The sequence below is a fragment of the Pieris brassicae genome, chromosome 5 (genome assembly GCF_905147105.1).
Source record: "Pieris brassicae chromosome 5, ilPieBrab1.1, whole genome shotgun sequence".
Taxonomy (NCBI): domain Eukaryota; kingdom Metazoa; phylum Arthropoda; class Insecta; order Lepidoptera; family Pieridae; genus Pieris; species Pieris brassicae.
In genome coordinates, this window is record NC_059669.1 from 7,747,320 (window position 1) to 7,766,861 (window position 19,542).

Sequence of the window (19,542 nt, forward strand, 5' to 3'; positions counted from 1 at the left end):
GAGATTCATACAGTTTAAACCGCTTTTTCATATACAATGTATATCTGTTTGATCATATATAAACTACATAAATACATATTTATTCCTACTCCTACAGCTACTTCAATTACATAAAGAAATTATAATAAATATATAGCCAAATCTGAAATATATATTATATACTAAAAGTTTCAAACATTTCTGAACTTAGGAGACAAAACTTCAATATGATACATTATTTAATATATATTATATTACTATACAGGTAACACATTGTACTACGTCGGTAACACTGAAAACGTTTAGAACGGGCCAGTTAGAAATATTGCTAATGAAAATTATTTTTGAATTTCAATTTTAGAACTCTTTGGTAACCTTATGTAGTGTATTGCATTCATTTGTTTTTGTGAATTGGCGGCGTGAATTTTTCGGTCAATGATTTATTCTGATTTTCGTTGTGGGCTTACTCAACAACTATGATAGGCTGCGATTAGCATTTCTTAATGAAGCCCCATCTCGTGCCACTATTTACAATTGGTTTAATGAGTTTAAGCGTGGACGTAGCAATCTCAATGATGATCCGCGATAAACAGTGACTACTGAAAATAACATCAATGCTGTGCGACGTATGATAGAGGAAGATCTCTTATCTTCCCTTATCTGGTCTTAGTGACCTATCAGCAGATACGCTCAAGCCTAGGCATTGGTATGAGTCAAGTTCAAAAAATACTACACGAACATTTAGGCGTCAGGAAGCTTTATACCAGATGGATTCCTCATACTTTAACTGATGACCAGAAACACCTTCGCATGGGCTGGTGAATATTTAACTATGGCAGGTGTCGACATACAGTCCTAACCTGGCACCCTGCGAGTTTCATTTAGCCGTAAGTATTCGCTTTACGAGCCCTGAAGATGAGGTGAAAGCGTACGAAAATGCCATATAAGAGACCCGTAAGGAAGAATGGGCCCATTGCTTTTCTCAGTGGTTCCATCGAATGCGACGAGGTATAGAGAGGAACGGAGATTACTTAGAAAAACAATAAAAGTATTGGCAACTGTTAATTTTAAGTTTTTAATTTTTTACACACTTTCAGTGTTACCTAGGTATGATAAAATTAAAATTAAAATTAATTAATTAATTAATTACATACTTTTAAGGACTTTATGTAATCTCTATGAATCCAATTGAAGCACTCTGTATCCACAGTAATTAAATAAATTGATGAAATTAAGTCGTCGTCAACTATAGTAACTATTATTGGGGTAACCTGTTTTTTATAAGTTTTGGGTATCGAGGTGTAAATAAATAAATACCTGTATTATATCGCCATATTTTCCACCATTTGCAGTAAAGTTGAGGTAGCATATAAAGGGAAGATGATCTTCTCTCGGTCTTCGTACTTCTAGCTCATAAGTGCGCCCTACGTTGCCCATGTACGTTCTGTTACACGCTGTAATAACATATTCATTATTGCTTAATATTTATAACTTTTATATACTATCTACAAAATGCGGTGGAGTAAAAAAAATTGACAGTGTTAATTAAACGATTTTTAGTTTCTATACTTTAGCGAATCAATTTTACACGAAATTACACAGTTTGTATTTTAATTTTTGCTTATTTTTTAATTTATGTATTTTATTTTTTAATAATTTGATAACATGATGTACACAACTAACCTACCTTCAATTTTCTTACTAAGTGAATGTAATACTTTGAGAAATAAAGAATCTTTCAACGGAATCTTATATACATTACAATAATGAAGGTATTTTAAACCGAACCGAAAACCTGTGATGAGAATTGGTTTCTTTACGATAATCGGAAGCGCTCAGCGCAATGGTTGGATCCTGGCCAGCCAGCCAAATCCTGCCCCAAGCGAAAATTAACCCCAAAAAAGTTACTTGTAAGCGTTTGGTGGACTAGTGCCGGTATTGTTCATTGCAGTTTTCTCAAATCTGGCCAGACTATTACGGCTGATGTCTATTGTCAACAATTGCAAACCATGATGGAAAAGCTAGCGGCTAAACAACCTAGGCTGGTCAATCGCTCCACGCCACTGCTGCTTCACGACAACGCTAGACCACACACTGAACAACAGATGGCTAACAAATTAGAAGAGCTTCAATTGGAATGTCTAACACCTCCTCCGTACTCCCCGGACCTTTCTCCAACATATTACCATTTTTTTCGAAATTTGGACAACTTCTGGCAAGGGAAAAAATTTAATTCTGATGGGGCAGTCCAAATCGCCTTCACAGATTTTATTGATTCCCGTCCGACTGTTTTTTTTAGTAATGGGATTAATGAACTACCTATGAGATGGCAAAAGTGCATAGAAAACAATGTGCAATGGTTCATACTTTGATTAATTAAATATATTATCTTTAAAAATATTCGACTTTTTATTCCTCCCATACAAAACGCCAATTTCATATGTAAGGACCTAATATAAGAGTATAGAACAATATATACGTATATACCTTATAATTATATTTTTATAATGAGGCGCATCACTTGTGTTCTATTTTTGAAATGAAAATAGGTTTGTTTTTATTCCTTTACAACATTTCAATCACTCGTAGCTAATAAATACATAGTTTGAAAACATAAATTAAGGTCACACTATGAAAGCGATATTAAAATCCTTTATCGATAGTCCAGTTAAACAGTTCTAATAATACGTACCTATAGTAAGGTTATGAGGTGATACGGTAAACTTTGGTTAATATAAGATTATTATGGAAAAAAGTACAAATACACGGACGCGGTATATTAATTAAAAACCATCAATCGAATTCGCCATTTCATCTTATGATAAAATTGTTGATATCGACCTGAAAATGATCAGAACTAGGATTGTTAACGCCATTGTGGCTGTAGCATAATGTTATTAGACATTTTTATTTTACGCATTTTTATGTTCATTAAATGTATAAGGATCATGCATTGTCTTTGAGTTATTGGCTCGTTTGCAGACCAAGACACAATGAGTTTGTTTGTAGTTTCATCGATATCAATACACTGTTTATTTTAAATTTATTTTTCTCTTTCTCATCTAATTGTATTTACTCTAATTAGAGATATTACAATCTTTAGATATGTTACTCATTAATTTTTAATATATCACGGGGTTAGTTTCTAAATTACTATTTATTTATTACTAATAGAAGTGTTTTTGAAAATCCAAATATACAAACATGGCCGCTTTCAAATATAACGGAAATGACAAGGGAAAGTATTAAAGCATAGAGAACAATAGAGTAGGAGCGATGTTTTTACAACCTTTTCAAAGCCTTTTGTCCACTGACAGCCACATTAAGTACACAGCAAGGAGTGTTCACTCCGTCACGGACGTTATTATTCATTGTCTTTCATTACATAAACGGCTTTCATTACCGATTTGGAAATTTTAGAATATTGTGATACAAATGTATTTGTCCAATTAGAAGATACTATTAAGTCTGTTTAAGCGTTACTCCTTTTGGAATTCACGTGTCACAATTCATAAAAAAAATAAAAATAAGTTAGCTTAGGTATAATACCTTTATATAGTAATATTAAACATTGTTTGACTTTTGTATATAAATAGTGTTCATGATCTTATAAATTTATTTATTAATTATATTCCTGAATTATTTAAAGAATATCTGCTAATAGTACATTTTTAAAATATATATTATTTACACTTGTCATTAAATAGTTGTGCGTTACAGCTATTGTTATTTTACTATCACTAGCAAGTTTGAATATAATAAAAAACTACAATAAGTAAAAAAATACATTACATTAAATACACTTGACTCTATAGAAAAAGTAGCATGGGCCCCCCAAGAGGAGTAAATACATAAATAACAATAAATACATGAATATTGGATATAACAAAACACACTAATCGTTGAATAATAAAAATAGTAAAAAGTGCAAGTTTGCCAAAAAGAGGTGCTGAAAATATCCACCGAGCATTTTATTGCATATGTTGCAAAAAATATTTTATAATAATGTTCGGTTTTGTTACGTCACATTGAACTAAGATTCAGTGCCATACTTGCATATTATAACCACAACCTTATCGGTACATAATAGTATATTTTAATTAGTAAACAAGGTGGTAAGTTACCTACTAATTAACCATTGTAAAAGTGCAAAAATCTCTCACTGTCATATTAAATATTAACGAGCACTCCCGGGGAAGCTGGGGAATATAGTGACAAATAACACAATTTTAATTGAAGAGTACAGAAGGTATTTAGCTAAAACCAGCTTGTAACTGAAGGGTGTCACCACGTTTTCCAAAATAACATTTAATATATAGGAAAAGTAATGTTTTACTACTAATTTGATGTTTTGTTGTTGATTTCATGACAAATAATGTGGAATTAAAGTTTGCTTTAGAAGCGTTATCATACACCAAAAAGTCACACTTGACAGTAGGGTGATCACGTGTTGAACTGTCACTTGACTAATTTTTAAAACAAACAATTGTAATTCCATTTGAATTATCGTCTACATAACAGTTATAAAAATCACTTCAGTAACCAATGTTAATTTCCTCTAATAAAACACTTCCGAATACGCACGAAACGATTTAAGGAATACAATATATACCTTTATATAGACGATCTAAAGGTTAAACATAAAAAAAACTTTTAACTGTTACAAGTTATAACGCTATTTCCTAAAGAGTGCGACAAATTAACACCTTATAAAATGGTTTGGGGTTTTTTGTTAATTGCAGCTATTCGGGTAAAAGCCTCGTACGAGCGAGGCTTTAAGTTACCTTAATTAAATACGGTTGAACGCCTTTGAATATAAATTTAGTAATTCACATATAACCTACACTTCAATCTCATCCCCGTAGATTTAAGATAAAAATATACTATTACTTAAAGATGTAGATATTTATTTCACAAGTGAAAAAATTTAAATCCTATAATCAATTCCCATTTAACTGCACAAAGATCTATCATGATCGTTTTGCAGTAAACTTTACTTGAATCACTGGTTAACAGTTTTTAGTTTTCATGACTGGTAAAATAGATGAAATTTGTTTAACGTATGACGTAAATAAAGATAAATTTGTCTGTGACGTTATCAATTTTTCGGGAAACTAAGAAAATAAACAATACGGGTTTCCCGAGAAATTATAAAATAACTTTTGATAATTTAATATATATATATATATATAAAACTGAGTATAAATATCATGATTTTCATCGCAATAGCTAAACTAAAATACGGAAAAGATTTTTTCTGTAAAATAAAATATCACCTTTTGATTTGAAGGAAAAATGTACCCAAAGGAATTGCTGAATTGCAAGAACCGAGAGTAATCTAGCTCTATCTTTGTCGAGTCTTTTGAAGACAATTATATCCGACCATTCGTAAAAACGTATTTCAAAGCAAGAAACTGAGGCACTTTAATTAGGTGCTTAATATGCTTTGTTGTTCTAAAAATAAATATAGTAATTTCGGATACAGTTTAACGTTTCAAAGGCTTTTTACTATGTCAAGTTTAATGTTTAATGAAAATGTAAAAAAAACCTTTTTTGCATTTATTACATTACTTCTCGACATGCAGCAGACTTGGTCTTTTGTCGTTGTATTTGTTAAATGTGAAGAACAATATTAGGAACAATTGAGTTCAGTTAACCATCTTAAGATTCAAATATACTATTTCCTAGAATCCGTCTCTTCCAAGGGTCCAACTATATAAGATATCAATAATAATTTTGTGATATAAAAAACAGTGGCACTACCTACAGATATCCCAGATCTGTTTCGTGATCATTTGTTTTATTAATAGAAAAGTAGGCTATCAGATTCTGTGCCTGACACACGTCATCGACCTTTTGTGTCTAAGGCGCGGCGCACACACGCGAAATACGTACAAATATTTTGGTCCAATCCAACCGGTGATCGACCATCTCAGGAATGACAGTCGCACGCAGAAACCACTAGGTAACATAACATAACAGCACTAGTAAAAATAATATTGGTTTTATTTTATTAATATTTGATGAACAAGTTTTATACTTTGAATCATGAACAATTTTAGAAGTTTCCGTTTTTAGGAAATTTTGCTTAACAACAACACCCTTATAATGAAGCTAAATATTACCTTGATACGAATTTTATTATGAATATAATAATAATGTTCTCTCGAAAAGTCAAGTTGTACGCCATTAGTTTGAATAAAATCGTGTAATCACCAATTATATTTTCATGACTCACCAATTATATATTAAGGCTCAGTGGGTTTTAAAAATTAGCACCCAAGAATCAAAATAAAGAATTACATAAAAGAATGCCCTTTATTTTCATGAATTAAATGATAATCGAATAAAAGTTAGGTAGCAGTAGCTGTACTCTGTGACATTTAGTAACAATTAACGCGTTCTTAGTGATAATTTAAATAACTTTCTTCTATGTAAATATTAAATTATAATAATTAATCTAGAATTAGGAATAATTCAATCAACGTGCGATAATAAAATTTTGAATCCTTCGTTAACATGATATAACAATGAACATTGTATATGGTTTTCAGTCAAATGTAATTTAGCTTTGGCCGCCATATTTTATAATTATGCTAATTTACACACAAATAAATGATTTAGTTAGCCTTATTCGTTTACCACAAAACATTCACATATATCTTTAACATATTAAATAGAAAATATATGTGTTTAATATTTATATTATGGCAAAAAAGCTATTAAGATAATTTAAATAAAAAATATTTATATATAAACGAAAATTTATCAACATGCGTAGCGCTGGTGTCACAACCTTGGAAAAATTGAAGTAGAGATCGCAATCATTATCGTTTTTGAATTTCATTTCGGAACTTCGTGCGTCTGTCCTTTCCAAATTATTTTATTTTAACGCTTTTTAATAATAAAAGATATATGTTAGGTAGCCCAGTACAGACTATCACTTAACATCAGGTGAGCCTCCTGCCCGTTTGCCCTCTGTTCTATAAAAAAAAGTAACCCAACGTTATCGGGTACATACAATTATCTTAAGTAAGATGTAGGCCTTATATTAAACATTGTTAAAAATCAATTGCTTACATAACTGTTTTATTTAATATACTGTTTTAAAGAGGCAAGTTTAAAGACAATTTTCATATATCTACATTATAACGATGAGAAATAATGATGTTTATTACACTAGTGAAGTATAAGGGTCTATATGGGTAAAGTATCAATATTTTTTCGTCTTTTTACTTAATATTTTTTTTCATGTTGTTACTGTTAATAATTATTGTTTATCATAGAATATAATTACAAGATAAAACCCGTGAATTTACCTAGCGCTAACCCAACCACTGAAGTGCTAATGGAGTTAATCGTAACAACAATAATTATAATTGTAGTTTATTTATTAGGTAACTTATATAACTGAAAATTCTAGTTAAATAAAGCTTAAATGAGTGGTTTCAAATATTATGCCAATCGCCAATGGATTTTTCGCCCGGAAACTTGTTGGTACAAGTAGAGGAGAATCCTGTTCCAAAACTATAGATCCTTTCAGGTGAATCAAAGGAGACGTCCAGAGAATAAAATGGCGAACGGGAATGGGTGTGCTCCAACATTCCCGTCACGTTTCTCAAAAATTTCTCGACTACAACTTTATATCCTCTTGGGAAAAATTTCATAGTATTTTGTTCTTCTACTTTTTGTTTATTTGACAACGCATGACTAAATTTGTCTGCCATTTTAAAAAAGGTTGATTGACACAAATATACACTACATAGATACACTTTCCAATTTACACAATTAACTTAAGTGATTTTGTAAATTTGAAGTTCTTATTCAAAATTCAAAAAAGTTGAAAGCAAATTCCTAACATCAGTCGTTAAGTAATCGGGCATTTAATTTCATAGCGAGTTATGCAATTCGTTAGATATAAAGTTTTTAGCGCCATTATAGATAATTTAAAGGATGGCAGTTAAATCGTGTTTATAATATATAAACACGATTGAGTACTAAATTACTAGTACTAAGATACTAGATTTATCACCCTTGACGTTATAATATAAAACATTGACGAAATTAGAATAGTTTCCTAGCAATATTTTTATATCTATCTGATTACACTTTCTTAGGTTTGTTTTCTTTCTTTGATTTTATTTTTTATTATATTTGTCAACGCGTCCACGCCTTTTACCGAGGCCACCCTTTTTATATGTGTGATGGTGCGGGTATATATATATATATATATCTGATTTTATCCTTTCTTCAATTCTAGCTTATGTTACAGTTACTAAATACAGAGGTAACTAATTACTTACGTGTGCAGGCCTTCGGCTCGTCGCTCTTATCTCCACAATCGTCTTCGCCATTGCAGTATTTATCTAAGGATATACATTGGCCCGTATCACAAAGTAATTCACTAGGTGTACATGGAGTTGCTGCTCCAATGTTTCTAGAGAATTTTTCTTTTCGAACTGCACTCATTTCTGTTATTATTTCGATACTGTCCTCAATAAAATCGTCACTCAAGTCCTGGGGACTGCACAGTTTTAGCGATAATAAAACGATTATAAATAAGATAGTTCTATTATTTAGAAAGTTGAGGTGCTTTTCGAAACACATTTTGCGGGCGCTGTTGTCACAACATTGCTTTCCTATGGACTGGAAGTACCTGAAACAAAAATAGTATACTATTATAAACATCAAGTTTTCATTAAAGTTGAATAAAGGGTGTTGCTATGCTTCGGCTTTATACTTTTAAACAAAATTGTGACGAAGAAAAAATGCTCGTTTGTCGGACGACTGACGGATCAGACACAAAAATGTCTGCCCATGGTTTAGATTTCAATACATATGACCACTTTAATATCGTTCTAATCAGTATTAAAAATAAATATTAACTCTCAAAGTAATACGATTAAATTGAACATAATAAAAAAATCTTTATTGAAAAACAACTGCAATTTCGAAATCAATTTAAAATTCATTTCAAAGATTCATTCACTCCTTACGCCTATAGTGAACGTGTGAAAACTGACATCAAAAAACCTTGCAAAATCTCATCTGTAGACAGAATGGAATTTTTCATAAACCTGTAATGAAACTTTCTCTTCATCAAACAGAAAAAAAGCCTTTGAAATATAGCACAGTGTGAAAATTAAGCGCGCAAAATGTATAATTTTCACAGCAATCTGCAAACAATACCTTATTTATATTTCTGCTCTCATCACTCTTCCTATTGAATGATAATTATTAATATCAACAGTAAATCATAATCAAGCTGTAGATACTTTATCTATATAAATATAATATTAATCAAGTAGCGTTACAACCCTACATAAGTATAAGCCACAATAGAGATAAACTCGTCTATCGTACAAATGCTTTTCTAGGGACGCACTGGATACAGTTTAAATGCATCTTTAATTTATCACCGTATTTATTTATAATTAGATAAAATTAAATTTTCATTAGAAGCAATATATCAAAATTAATCATCATGTGTTGGAAAATTACCTCGTTCAAAATTACCTTTTCCATTAACCGTGAGTTCAATAGTGAGTGATACAATATTATCGCGGCTCGACTTATGTAGGCTTATGGAGGTTTTACGAAATTGTATTTAGTATCTTTGTTTTGCAGACATCTATGTTTTTTTATATATTTTAAACTCATACAAAGAGTTATTAATTGTGCTGTTACTGTGGTTTAAGTAATTGTGTTAAGTATTTTATTTGTGCATACTGGCTGCGTCCATAGTTGGGCCAATATTTTTAATATATGTCAATGTTTCGTAAGTTGTTAAATCCAAACATTTTCCACAGTATATTCGTCCTTTGTTAGTACAGCAATGTAAGCTTGAAAAGGTAAATAAGCTCACATTGATTATTATTTTGTTCACAGCTTTGTATGTCCCGTTATGGGACAATTCTGTTTATTTTAAAAATCAAACAGATATGTTTCCATGTAAAAAAATATAGTCGTGATGTGAAGCCTGGACTTTCAGCATATACACCAACTAATTTAGAATTATTTTTAGTCAAATAAGTCAAATCACAAATAAAGTTGTTTGGTTAGTTAATATATGTATTATTTTGTTAAGTAGTAAGTATTTTAATTGTAATTACATAAATATCTAAACCTATTATGTTTAATAAGTTACATAATATTGTAATACAATATACTTTTTTGTTATAACTTGCATAACCAGTGCTTTTGACAGTAGCTTCATTTGACGAGATTGTGTCGAGTCAATGGCTTGAACAAAATTATAACGCTAACTTAACGAGAGAAATTAGGACGAAATTCAGTGGATATTATAATAGTGTTAATACTGAATTCCATTTAAATATACTAAATTAGTACGTTTTTACAATTTTTTATAATACTTATACAAAATTATGTACGCATCTTTACACAGATGGGGTAATACAATTTTGTATATTTCAATCAATTTGTAGTAAAACCGGCGAAACAATATCAACATGCTAATATTAATAAGTTAAAATTCATTAAAGAAAGCAATTATCTGAGGTTACCTGCTAATTATACTTTTTAGAATTTTGAGTACAAGTACAAATATAGCACGTAATAGTCTAAACTCAAAAAACAAAAAAAAACGGACACTTGTCAAGCTACTATAGTTTAAAAAGAAATCATGTGACATTCAATAGTTATTTGTTAACACTCGTGTCACAGATTACGAATTTACTTTTCACAGACTACAATATAACATAGATTATAAATTAATTATTGTTTAATGTACAACGATTATATTGCTAAAAAAATTTAGTTGTACCAAGAATACAATTGATTCATCTTTATAAAAAGTGTATAAATATGTGTTAGCTACGGACAGATTTTTATAACTAAGTTGCTTATAGAATATTGTTACTTTTCGTTTTACATCCTCACCGCCTTTTTTAACGATGGTACACAATTTATAATAACACTTTTTAACAGATATCAATTCGGATCTATTACACTGTGGTTTAAAACTCTTCGAGAGAGCCTGAGAGACTCTTTATTTAAATATACAACATAAACCAAATACAATGTGACTATAAAGTAATCTTTATTAGTAATTACTGCATTATAAGCATTGTGATTAAAATCAGGCATCGTTCCAAAAACAGCAGTGAAATTAAAATTGTCGCGCCGCGGTAATTAATCCCGTACATAACTAACGACTCTTAACGATACCCTGTTCATATGAAGCCAAAAAGTGCCTCCACAAAATTAGTTTGCAGTGGCAACATTTGGGCAATATTTTGTCAGATTCTCTACGTGAGATAGTCCCTAGTCAGTTTTAGACAGGAAGCTGTAATGAACGTCAATTTGGTATAAATATTAGGTAAAGGGTAGTGTAATATAATTTTCGTCGTTAAACATGGTCTGAAGATAGCGTGTCCTATCATTGTAGGATGTTTTCCACTATAAAATGTGTTCATAATATGTTATTCATAATCCCATCCAAAATATTTTAAATATTTATTACATATAGAAGCAGTGTTAGTTGTGGTTAACGTCGGAATCTCAGCCCAGAGGTTATGAGTTTGAACCTACACGTTTTAATTATTTTATAAATAAGCTCGAACGAAGGAAAGGCTCATCAGACTTTCAATATAAAGAATACAATTGACATCAAAATTCAAACATAGTTGTAGCTTTTATCATCTGCGACGTAGCTTAGTCATATAACTTAGGTAAAGATTAAATACGTTCGACATATAATTTCTAGTAATTTTTTTAAGTACCACAATGAGCCACGCCAGCCAAATACCACTCAAATTAGAGTTGTAACGATGATAACTTTAAAACAATCAGAAAAATTAGACTGACAATTTTATATCGCCTTTCAGTACAAAACAAGCAAATAATAATTTAAAAAGAAAATAAGAATTGGTGAAAATTACATGTTCGTGTAATGAAGCGTAACAAAACCAAAGGGGCTGTGGCAAAAAATATACATTACCCTCAACAAATGGTAAAAAAATATCTATGGATTACGAACAGTAAATACAGTTTCTTTACATGTTATGACACCTTTAATTGCTTGTTACAAATACAAAACCAAAACGTTTAAAAGGTAAAAATGCGAACTATGCTAGAAGTGAACTACCTACTACTAAAATACTAGTATATTTTAACCAGTATCAATATTGCCTTGTGTCTGTATTATGCTGATCTTCGTAACCGTCAATGCAATACGTATCTGCAAAGGTTTTATGATAGAATTGCAAATTTAATCCCTTTGTAAGCATTTCAGATTCGGAAACACAAATTCGCTTTTACGGTCATTTGCATGCTGTGTCGCAGTTGCGGCGATTCCCAAATTGTTCAAGTGTTATACATTACCAAACAGAATTATATGCATCAACTCAGTCATTATATCCGTCATGATTCAGATTGAAGAATTTGAATTTTGAATGGGTTTAAACATTCGAATCTTTTAAATAATTTACGTTATCAGAAACGACAGATGTCATTATACAAATAACTAATCTTTGTGTAAAAACAATACTACACTTGTATATTCAATGCAAAATCTTTTATGATTTATTTTAATAGTAAATAATAAAATATAGAATATAATATTCTAAAGGGGTTTGTAGTATCGGCGTATAGACGGCGTCGAAGAAATAAAAAAAATAGTTTAGTTTAAAATGTTCTAGTATACAACCATTATTGCATTCAACATCCCGTCACCGCCAAAGATACAGACATTTTTAATTATTAATTTTTTAACAAATAACGTTTCCGTGGCTCTGCACTGTAACAATTATTATTACACCGAGAATGCAAACTATGTTTGCTCGGTTATATAACACAGGCGCTAACAACCTACTCCTTAGTTTACAATTTTCTTTTATTAAAGAAAATTAACAAACATAATAAAGAGAACTAACAAACCCCGGTTGGCAAACATAAACGATCGACCCCCGTAAGTGGAGCAATTCATTTCACCCTTGGTAACATGTGTGCATCGTAAATAATTCGCACCTGTAACCTAGTGGCTTGATTAAAGAAACTTTTTTATAAATAATAGCTAATTAACATAGGTAATATAAAGAATATTCAACTTGAAAATCTCAAAAAAATTCTTCGAACTTCAATAGTCTCTTAATTACAAAGGATTTTTACGGGATGCCAACCAATATCATACGGCAACTTAAGGCAAATTATTCCTTATAATCCTTAGCTAATAAGTATGTCACCTATCTATTTATGTCAGAAAATGCTTTTACGCATATCCCTACGGTATTTAACACCAGCGCGTGTCGCCTACCTATTTCTGGCATACCTCAGGCAACTCGAGAATTATCCAGCACACTAACCTAATAGTTAGTTGTCATCTTTTGTTTACAATATATGGTAGTGTTTTTTATTATTGTTAAGGGCAGGTGCTAACTGCGTTCATAAATATGTGTTGTTAACAAAATCAAATATCTATAGAGCAATCCAGTATCAAACGCAGGATAATACGACTTAATTAACTGTTTGTAATGCTTACTAAAGAAAACCTAAACCCATAATCAACAAATTGTGTCAGTCATATGAGGTTGATTAATTTAAAATGTTTCCGAAAACTAAAACTGAGACAGCCAAGGCCAAAGTTATACGTAAGTTACAAAATAATTTTTGGTACCTCATTTAAGAAAAGACCTATTTTTAAAAATAACAATGCACATAATTTAAGCCCCTTATTTTTAGTAATAAGCTTGTGAGGTGCAATTTTTGCTGAACATTTTTGTTGGTGGAAAATGAAAAATCACGCCCGTCGCAACATAAGACCTTACCCGTCAGAAAACAAAGGAAGGAAACTTACATAGCATTGTTTTAAAATTGTGAAAAATACAGTAGTAGGCGTAATACTGTATAATCCTTTGTTACATTCCGAGTCGACTTTCTTTTAATGAAACTATGTTGCTATGCAAATAATAATTAAAACTGTTAAAATATAAATTCTTTACTTAACTGACAATTTATCTACGAAGATTTAATTTTAAGATTTTCAAAAATGAAATAATAATATTTCAGAATATAATATAACCTTATCTATTGTAAATTATAAAATTATCCTGCGTATATTCGATGATGTAAAATTGATCCGACATTTCTTGAAAAGCAAGAAAATTTTAGTAAATAACGCAAACCGTTAATGTTAACACGTACTTCATTTCAGTGTTTATATATATTCAAAAAATCTCATTACATAAAGTACTGCAGAAGCGTATTAACGTACAGTATTATTCAAAGAGACCGCAGATGTAACATAAAAAATAATAGTATATCTCTTGACTCATTAGTACAGTGAATCTTGACAGCTAATTTATACGCGTGAAGTAAGCGTTCGCAATTAGAATAATTGTTACGTTTATTTTGCTAACTTCATAGGTTTCGTGTGGTTATGTTTAACGAACGCAAAACATAGTTAACTAATTATAGTTCCGCTCTATTTTTTATACGATTTCGACTTGAATTACCCTTTTGTAGCATTTAATGTTATTGTGTAATAAGTGACAAACACCTAATCACCCTAAACGAAATAATTCACGTCTAAAAACGACAACAACATTACTACTCATTACATTTATATTTGTTTAAGCCGCCTTAATTATATATTAAATACCAATGTTACTTGGCTAAGATTATATTATTCAAACTTATCAGGAAGTACTAGATTGAGTTTAATAAAAATGTGTTGGATTGCCCAATACTCGAGGAATGTTTAGTAATTTATCATAATGCCAATCATGTAACCGTTATATATATATATATATATATATGACATAAACATTATAATAAAAACCGCAAACGAATGTAAACAATCATCTCACTGTTGCAGCCAATTAATTGTAAAACATAAGTTTTGGTAGTGATAAGTGAGCCTTTTAGTTTTTATACATTTATAAATGGTAATTTAACATTCTCGTTAACGTTTCCGAGAATGTACAATAGGTCCACATCTATTCTTCTTTATAAGTGTCCCAAGACAGATGTGTCACTAAGTTTTAAGAACCCGTAAATAAATTACAGTTTTTTGTTAGACGAGCGTCGCAACCCCACTACCCATAATATTATGTTATGTTGTTTTAAACTATTAAAAACAGTTGATACTAAGCTTCAAACAAAAAGTTTCCATTATTTGAACAGCCCTCCAACAAACGCCACCGAACATAACTGGCTACTAAAAAAAAACTAATGAAACCGCTGGACACATCCACTATATTATTGTGTATTTTATGTATAAAATGACTATAATACAATAATCAACTTAAGCATTTAGTTAAATTGACTGAAATAAGTATTATCCTTATATCTATCTGAAACTTTCTTCGTTATTTCCGTCCCAATAGTATTGGCATGCAAATTTCCTAAATGCCCCTGGGATCGGCCGCCAACTGTGAGCAAACTGAGGGCTATCAGACGTCACAAGTTTAATCCCGTCTGCGCTGCAATCTGGGCAAATGACTTGATGACTCTAGCGAGAGATTTACTCTATTCCAAGTTTATATTTGGAAATGGCTATTAGTACGAGAGTATGTAACGCCCACTGTCCATAGACGGCTAGCGAACTTTACGCCATACGAGGGTAGGGTTTAAATGTTGTCTGTAATTTCACCAAACTATTTCGTTATAGGAAAATGTTCTGATTTTGTTATGAATTAATCTAATTTCAAACAAAGCAGTATTATCCCTATATATTAGTTTGCTTAAAATTCGAATCACATAAAAATAGATTTATTCATATTGGTAATCATTATCACTTATTTACATAAATATTTAAAAATCCCTGTTGTTATAACACTTTGTGCAAAAGTATCATAAATTTTAATCTAAAGCTTTAGAACTGAAAACTTTTTTCACAAATCTATTTCTTATCATTGAACTTAAATAACATTGAAAAACATTAATTTCCGGTTATGCTTTTTATTTCTGAATAACTTATTCTGACAACAAATATATCATCGGCAAGCATAATTATTGTTTATACTTATAGGGGCCCGTTATTCAGATTTTAAATATAACATAAGCATACTTCAGTAGTCGAGTGCACAAACGTTCAATTAACTTAAAACCAACAGGAAACAATTTTCATATCTCCGATAGTTGATTTACATACACAATATTATCATTTATGTATTCATCGCAGTGGCTATAATACCGGCTCATTTATATTCACGTTACGAACGGAATAATAGCTTAAAAAATTGCTCGTTATATTGAGAATATACGTCCCGACTTAATAGAAGAGATTCTGATTGCTTTCTTGATTGAATTGTTTGATGTACGGAAATTTAGTACAGAATACAAACCTTATTAGATTATGAATACGCTGGGTTGTAGGTTTATACATTACTTGTTGATACCCGGAACTTTGGATAATTTTGTTTGTATAAAACGTCTGTCAGATTTTAATGCATTATAGGAGATATACGGGAACGCGATATCATTTATTTTTTGTCAATATCGTAAACGCCTTACAGGTTATAAATTGTCAATGTCAATTTGTCAGTACGAGACGTGCGTACTACCTTATCTTAAAGTCATTATGACCGATGGCAGTGATAACCATGTGATTAATAAAAATCTCTTCCACAGTTTATATTTATCAGAAATTAAATTTGGACCAATAGGAAGACTAGAATGTACCGTACTGGACTAACACAAATAAATATACCGTACTTAATATATTTAATTGAAAAAATAATACATATTTTATATATAAAACCTAAAATATTTCGCCTTCGTGGCTCAGTAACACATCAAGGCATAAAATCACTCCTAAGTTCCAAATCTAGCAAACACTTCTTTTTAGGTAAGGTGTCCTAAAATCAAATAGACGTAAGATTTTGTCTGCTCCATTTCCCATTATAATGTTACAAGACAGCTGCTAAAACACATAATATTCATGAAAGTAAACGAATTTCCATAAGTATATAACAAATTATATTTGCTTTCAAAAAACATTCCTATTTCAAATTCGCGTGCTACACCAAAATAAAAGAACATTTTCCTCTGAATATGTTGGACATGCGTCACTTCTTCCCGCCATTATTTCTGGCCATCATTGTGTTTTCGAGCATTTGTTTCCTTACGGCAGTTAGGAATATTTATTGGCACAACTTGTACAACTCCGCTTTTTATTTTATACTGTACTGTATTGTATCGACGAAATTGGTTGATGTATCGAGCAATGTAAAAGTTTTAATAGTCGTGTATTTGGTATTTCTATTGCAATATATTTTAACCTTAAGTACATCAAGTAATAATTGATAGTTATAGACACATTACATAATAAGAAAAGTTATTTAAAAGGAAATCGTTTACCGGATATAACGTTTTACCGTTATTGTTATACATTTATAAATTATGTGTCCGAATTATTTGGTCGCCGCAACCACGCACGCTGTAAAGCACGCGAAATGTCGGAAAATTTTTAAATTATGTAAAAAAGTTATAAGTTTATTATAATACATAGGCTTCATTCCGGTTAAAAAGTGTTTTCTTTCAATTTGTAAAAGCTATGTTAACAAAAGACAATACTAATAAACATTTAATTTACACCATAAAACAGGTAATTCCCAAGAGCAGACTAATGTCTTGAGCGGTGACACAAGTGCAGTCTTACTGCTAAGAAAGAGAAGTTTTTAACAGACGTTATCCAGAGCATGTTTATCGTGATAATTGAACTTATAGCTAGTAAAAATATATGATAATTAATCATAAGCAATTATTTCTTCTGATTAAACGTTTATATCAAGGATTACTCAAATTGTTTTTTTGTGTTGGATAGTCCACTAATCAATTTCCTACAGAACAACAAGATCGTAAAAACATTGCAAAAGTACCATGGTACATAAGCAACGAGAAGTTCACGAACACCTGGAATTGTGAACAATCAAAGAGGAAATTCGGAGACTGGCAGCTAAATACAAAGAACGGTTCATTTGTCACCCGAACGAACTTGCTCACCAACTCACCATAGAACAGAGACGAATTTCCATAAAATAAAATTTTCCTCATATTCTAGAGCTAGAAGACCAGAAGTACGTGAGTAGATGCTTACAATGAAATGCCACTCTACATGACAGAACCACATCACAGATTCGCTCGTAGCTGATTGCAAATACGTGCAGAAGAAGAAAAACGCATACACCAATTACGAAGTTAAGACAAACTTTTCAACTAATGTACAAATCTTCGAATTAAAAAAACACGAGTTTGTGTCTGTCATACAGTAACAAAGCTCGACCACTTAGAAAAAGAAACAGTGGCTGAAATGTTGAGTACAATGGCTCTACGGCATTCTTGAGCCGTGTTTTGTCCCGACGCCATGCGGCGTTGTAAAAACACACCGTGTGAGACCCTTTAAGCCGGCACTTAAATACTCTCAACTCATTTACATAAGCTCCATTTGTGTAGTCTAGGCTTTTAATTCTAAGCCAACTAAATTAAATAGCATCATGCTTTTTGCAAGTTTATTCTAATTAATATGTATCCTGCACTGTGGTGAGTACAAAACCAAGGTAGTAAAGTAAACTAAATACCCTCACGCCTTAAAAATAAAATATCCTGGTGATTTATCTATAAAAAGACAATTGAATTAAGGTAGGTGGACATCCAATCCAACGGACATAGGACTGAAAGGATTTTCAATCACAAATGATAAAATGAAAGCTACTTAACAATAGTATTGATAAGGTATATGATTTATTTTTTATCAACAGTATTTTCAAAATACTACTCAGAAAGATGTCTTAAAAATAATAATTTAACAAAATATTCATACACCTTTCATAAGTATAAGTTCCTTTCATAAACATCGGAAAGAATAAATCTGCTAAAGATTTTATCTATTACATATTTCCTATTTACACCTATTTTGCGGATGGGATTAAAATCAATATATTCATTCAAAGCATTCGCAATTGTAATAGCATGGAATCATTCCAATAACATAAAAGAGATATATAATGAGTGATTATCTTTCAACTGACCGTGTGGGGTCCGTGAATAGAATGTGGCACCCCTTTGTAATCAAAATAGTCATCAAACGCTATGAATTAGGGATGCATGTTGAAAACTCCATTAGAATTTTACATTCAGCCCACGTAATTAATCCGGTAGGGTACAAGAAATCAATATGTTTTTGTGAAAGATAAAATCTTCAGTTGAGTTTAAGAACTGTAATAATGATGTTACGATCATAGAAAAAAGTATGAGCCAAGTATTTTTCTTTTAATAAATATCTTAAGAAACTATATATATATATACTTTAAATTATAAAATTTCATTCATTATTAATAGCGCGAAAAATACATATTTATGTTTAAGTATGGGTTTGTATAATATATATATATATAGTATAGTGTTTGTAAAAAAAATAAGAGGTTAGGTCTTTAACTAAATTTTAATATATAACAATTTTGATATTTTTTTTATTTCAGCTAATCAGATTACTGGCCAAAATTATCTATGTAATTTTGCCAATTTTTCGGACGGGAGTCGATAAAGTAAGCGAAAGCGTCTTGTACTGCGTCTCGGTTGTTGAATTTTTTCCCACTTCAAAAA

The 19,542-nt window shown here is 30.8% G+C and overlaps 1 protein-coding gene across 1 annotated transcript in view; it reads right to left on the bottom strand.

Moving 5' to 3' along the window:
- LOC123710453 overlaps positions 1–19,542 on the bottom strand; it is a 58,284-nt gene that overhangs the window by 21,776 nt on the left and 16,966 nt on the right. The window contains exons 2-3 of the mRNA XM_045662335.1: positions 8,283–8,635; positions 1,297–1,433 (exon numbers count right to left, since the gene is read on the bottom strand). Of these exons, the coding sequence (XP_045518291.1) occupies positions 1,297–1,433; positions 8,283–8,586 (441 nt within the window). The 5' untranslated portion in view covers positions 8,587–8,635. The remainder of the gene's footprint in view (positions 1–1,296; positions 1,434–8,282; positions 8,636–19,542) is intronic.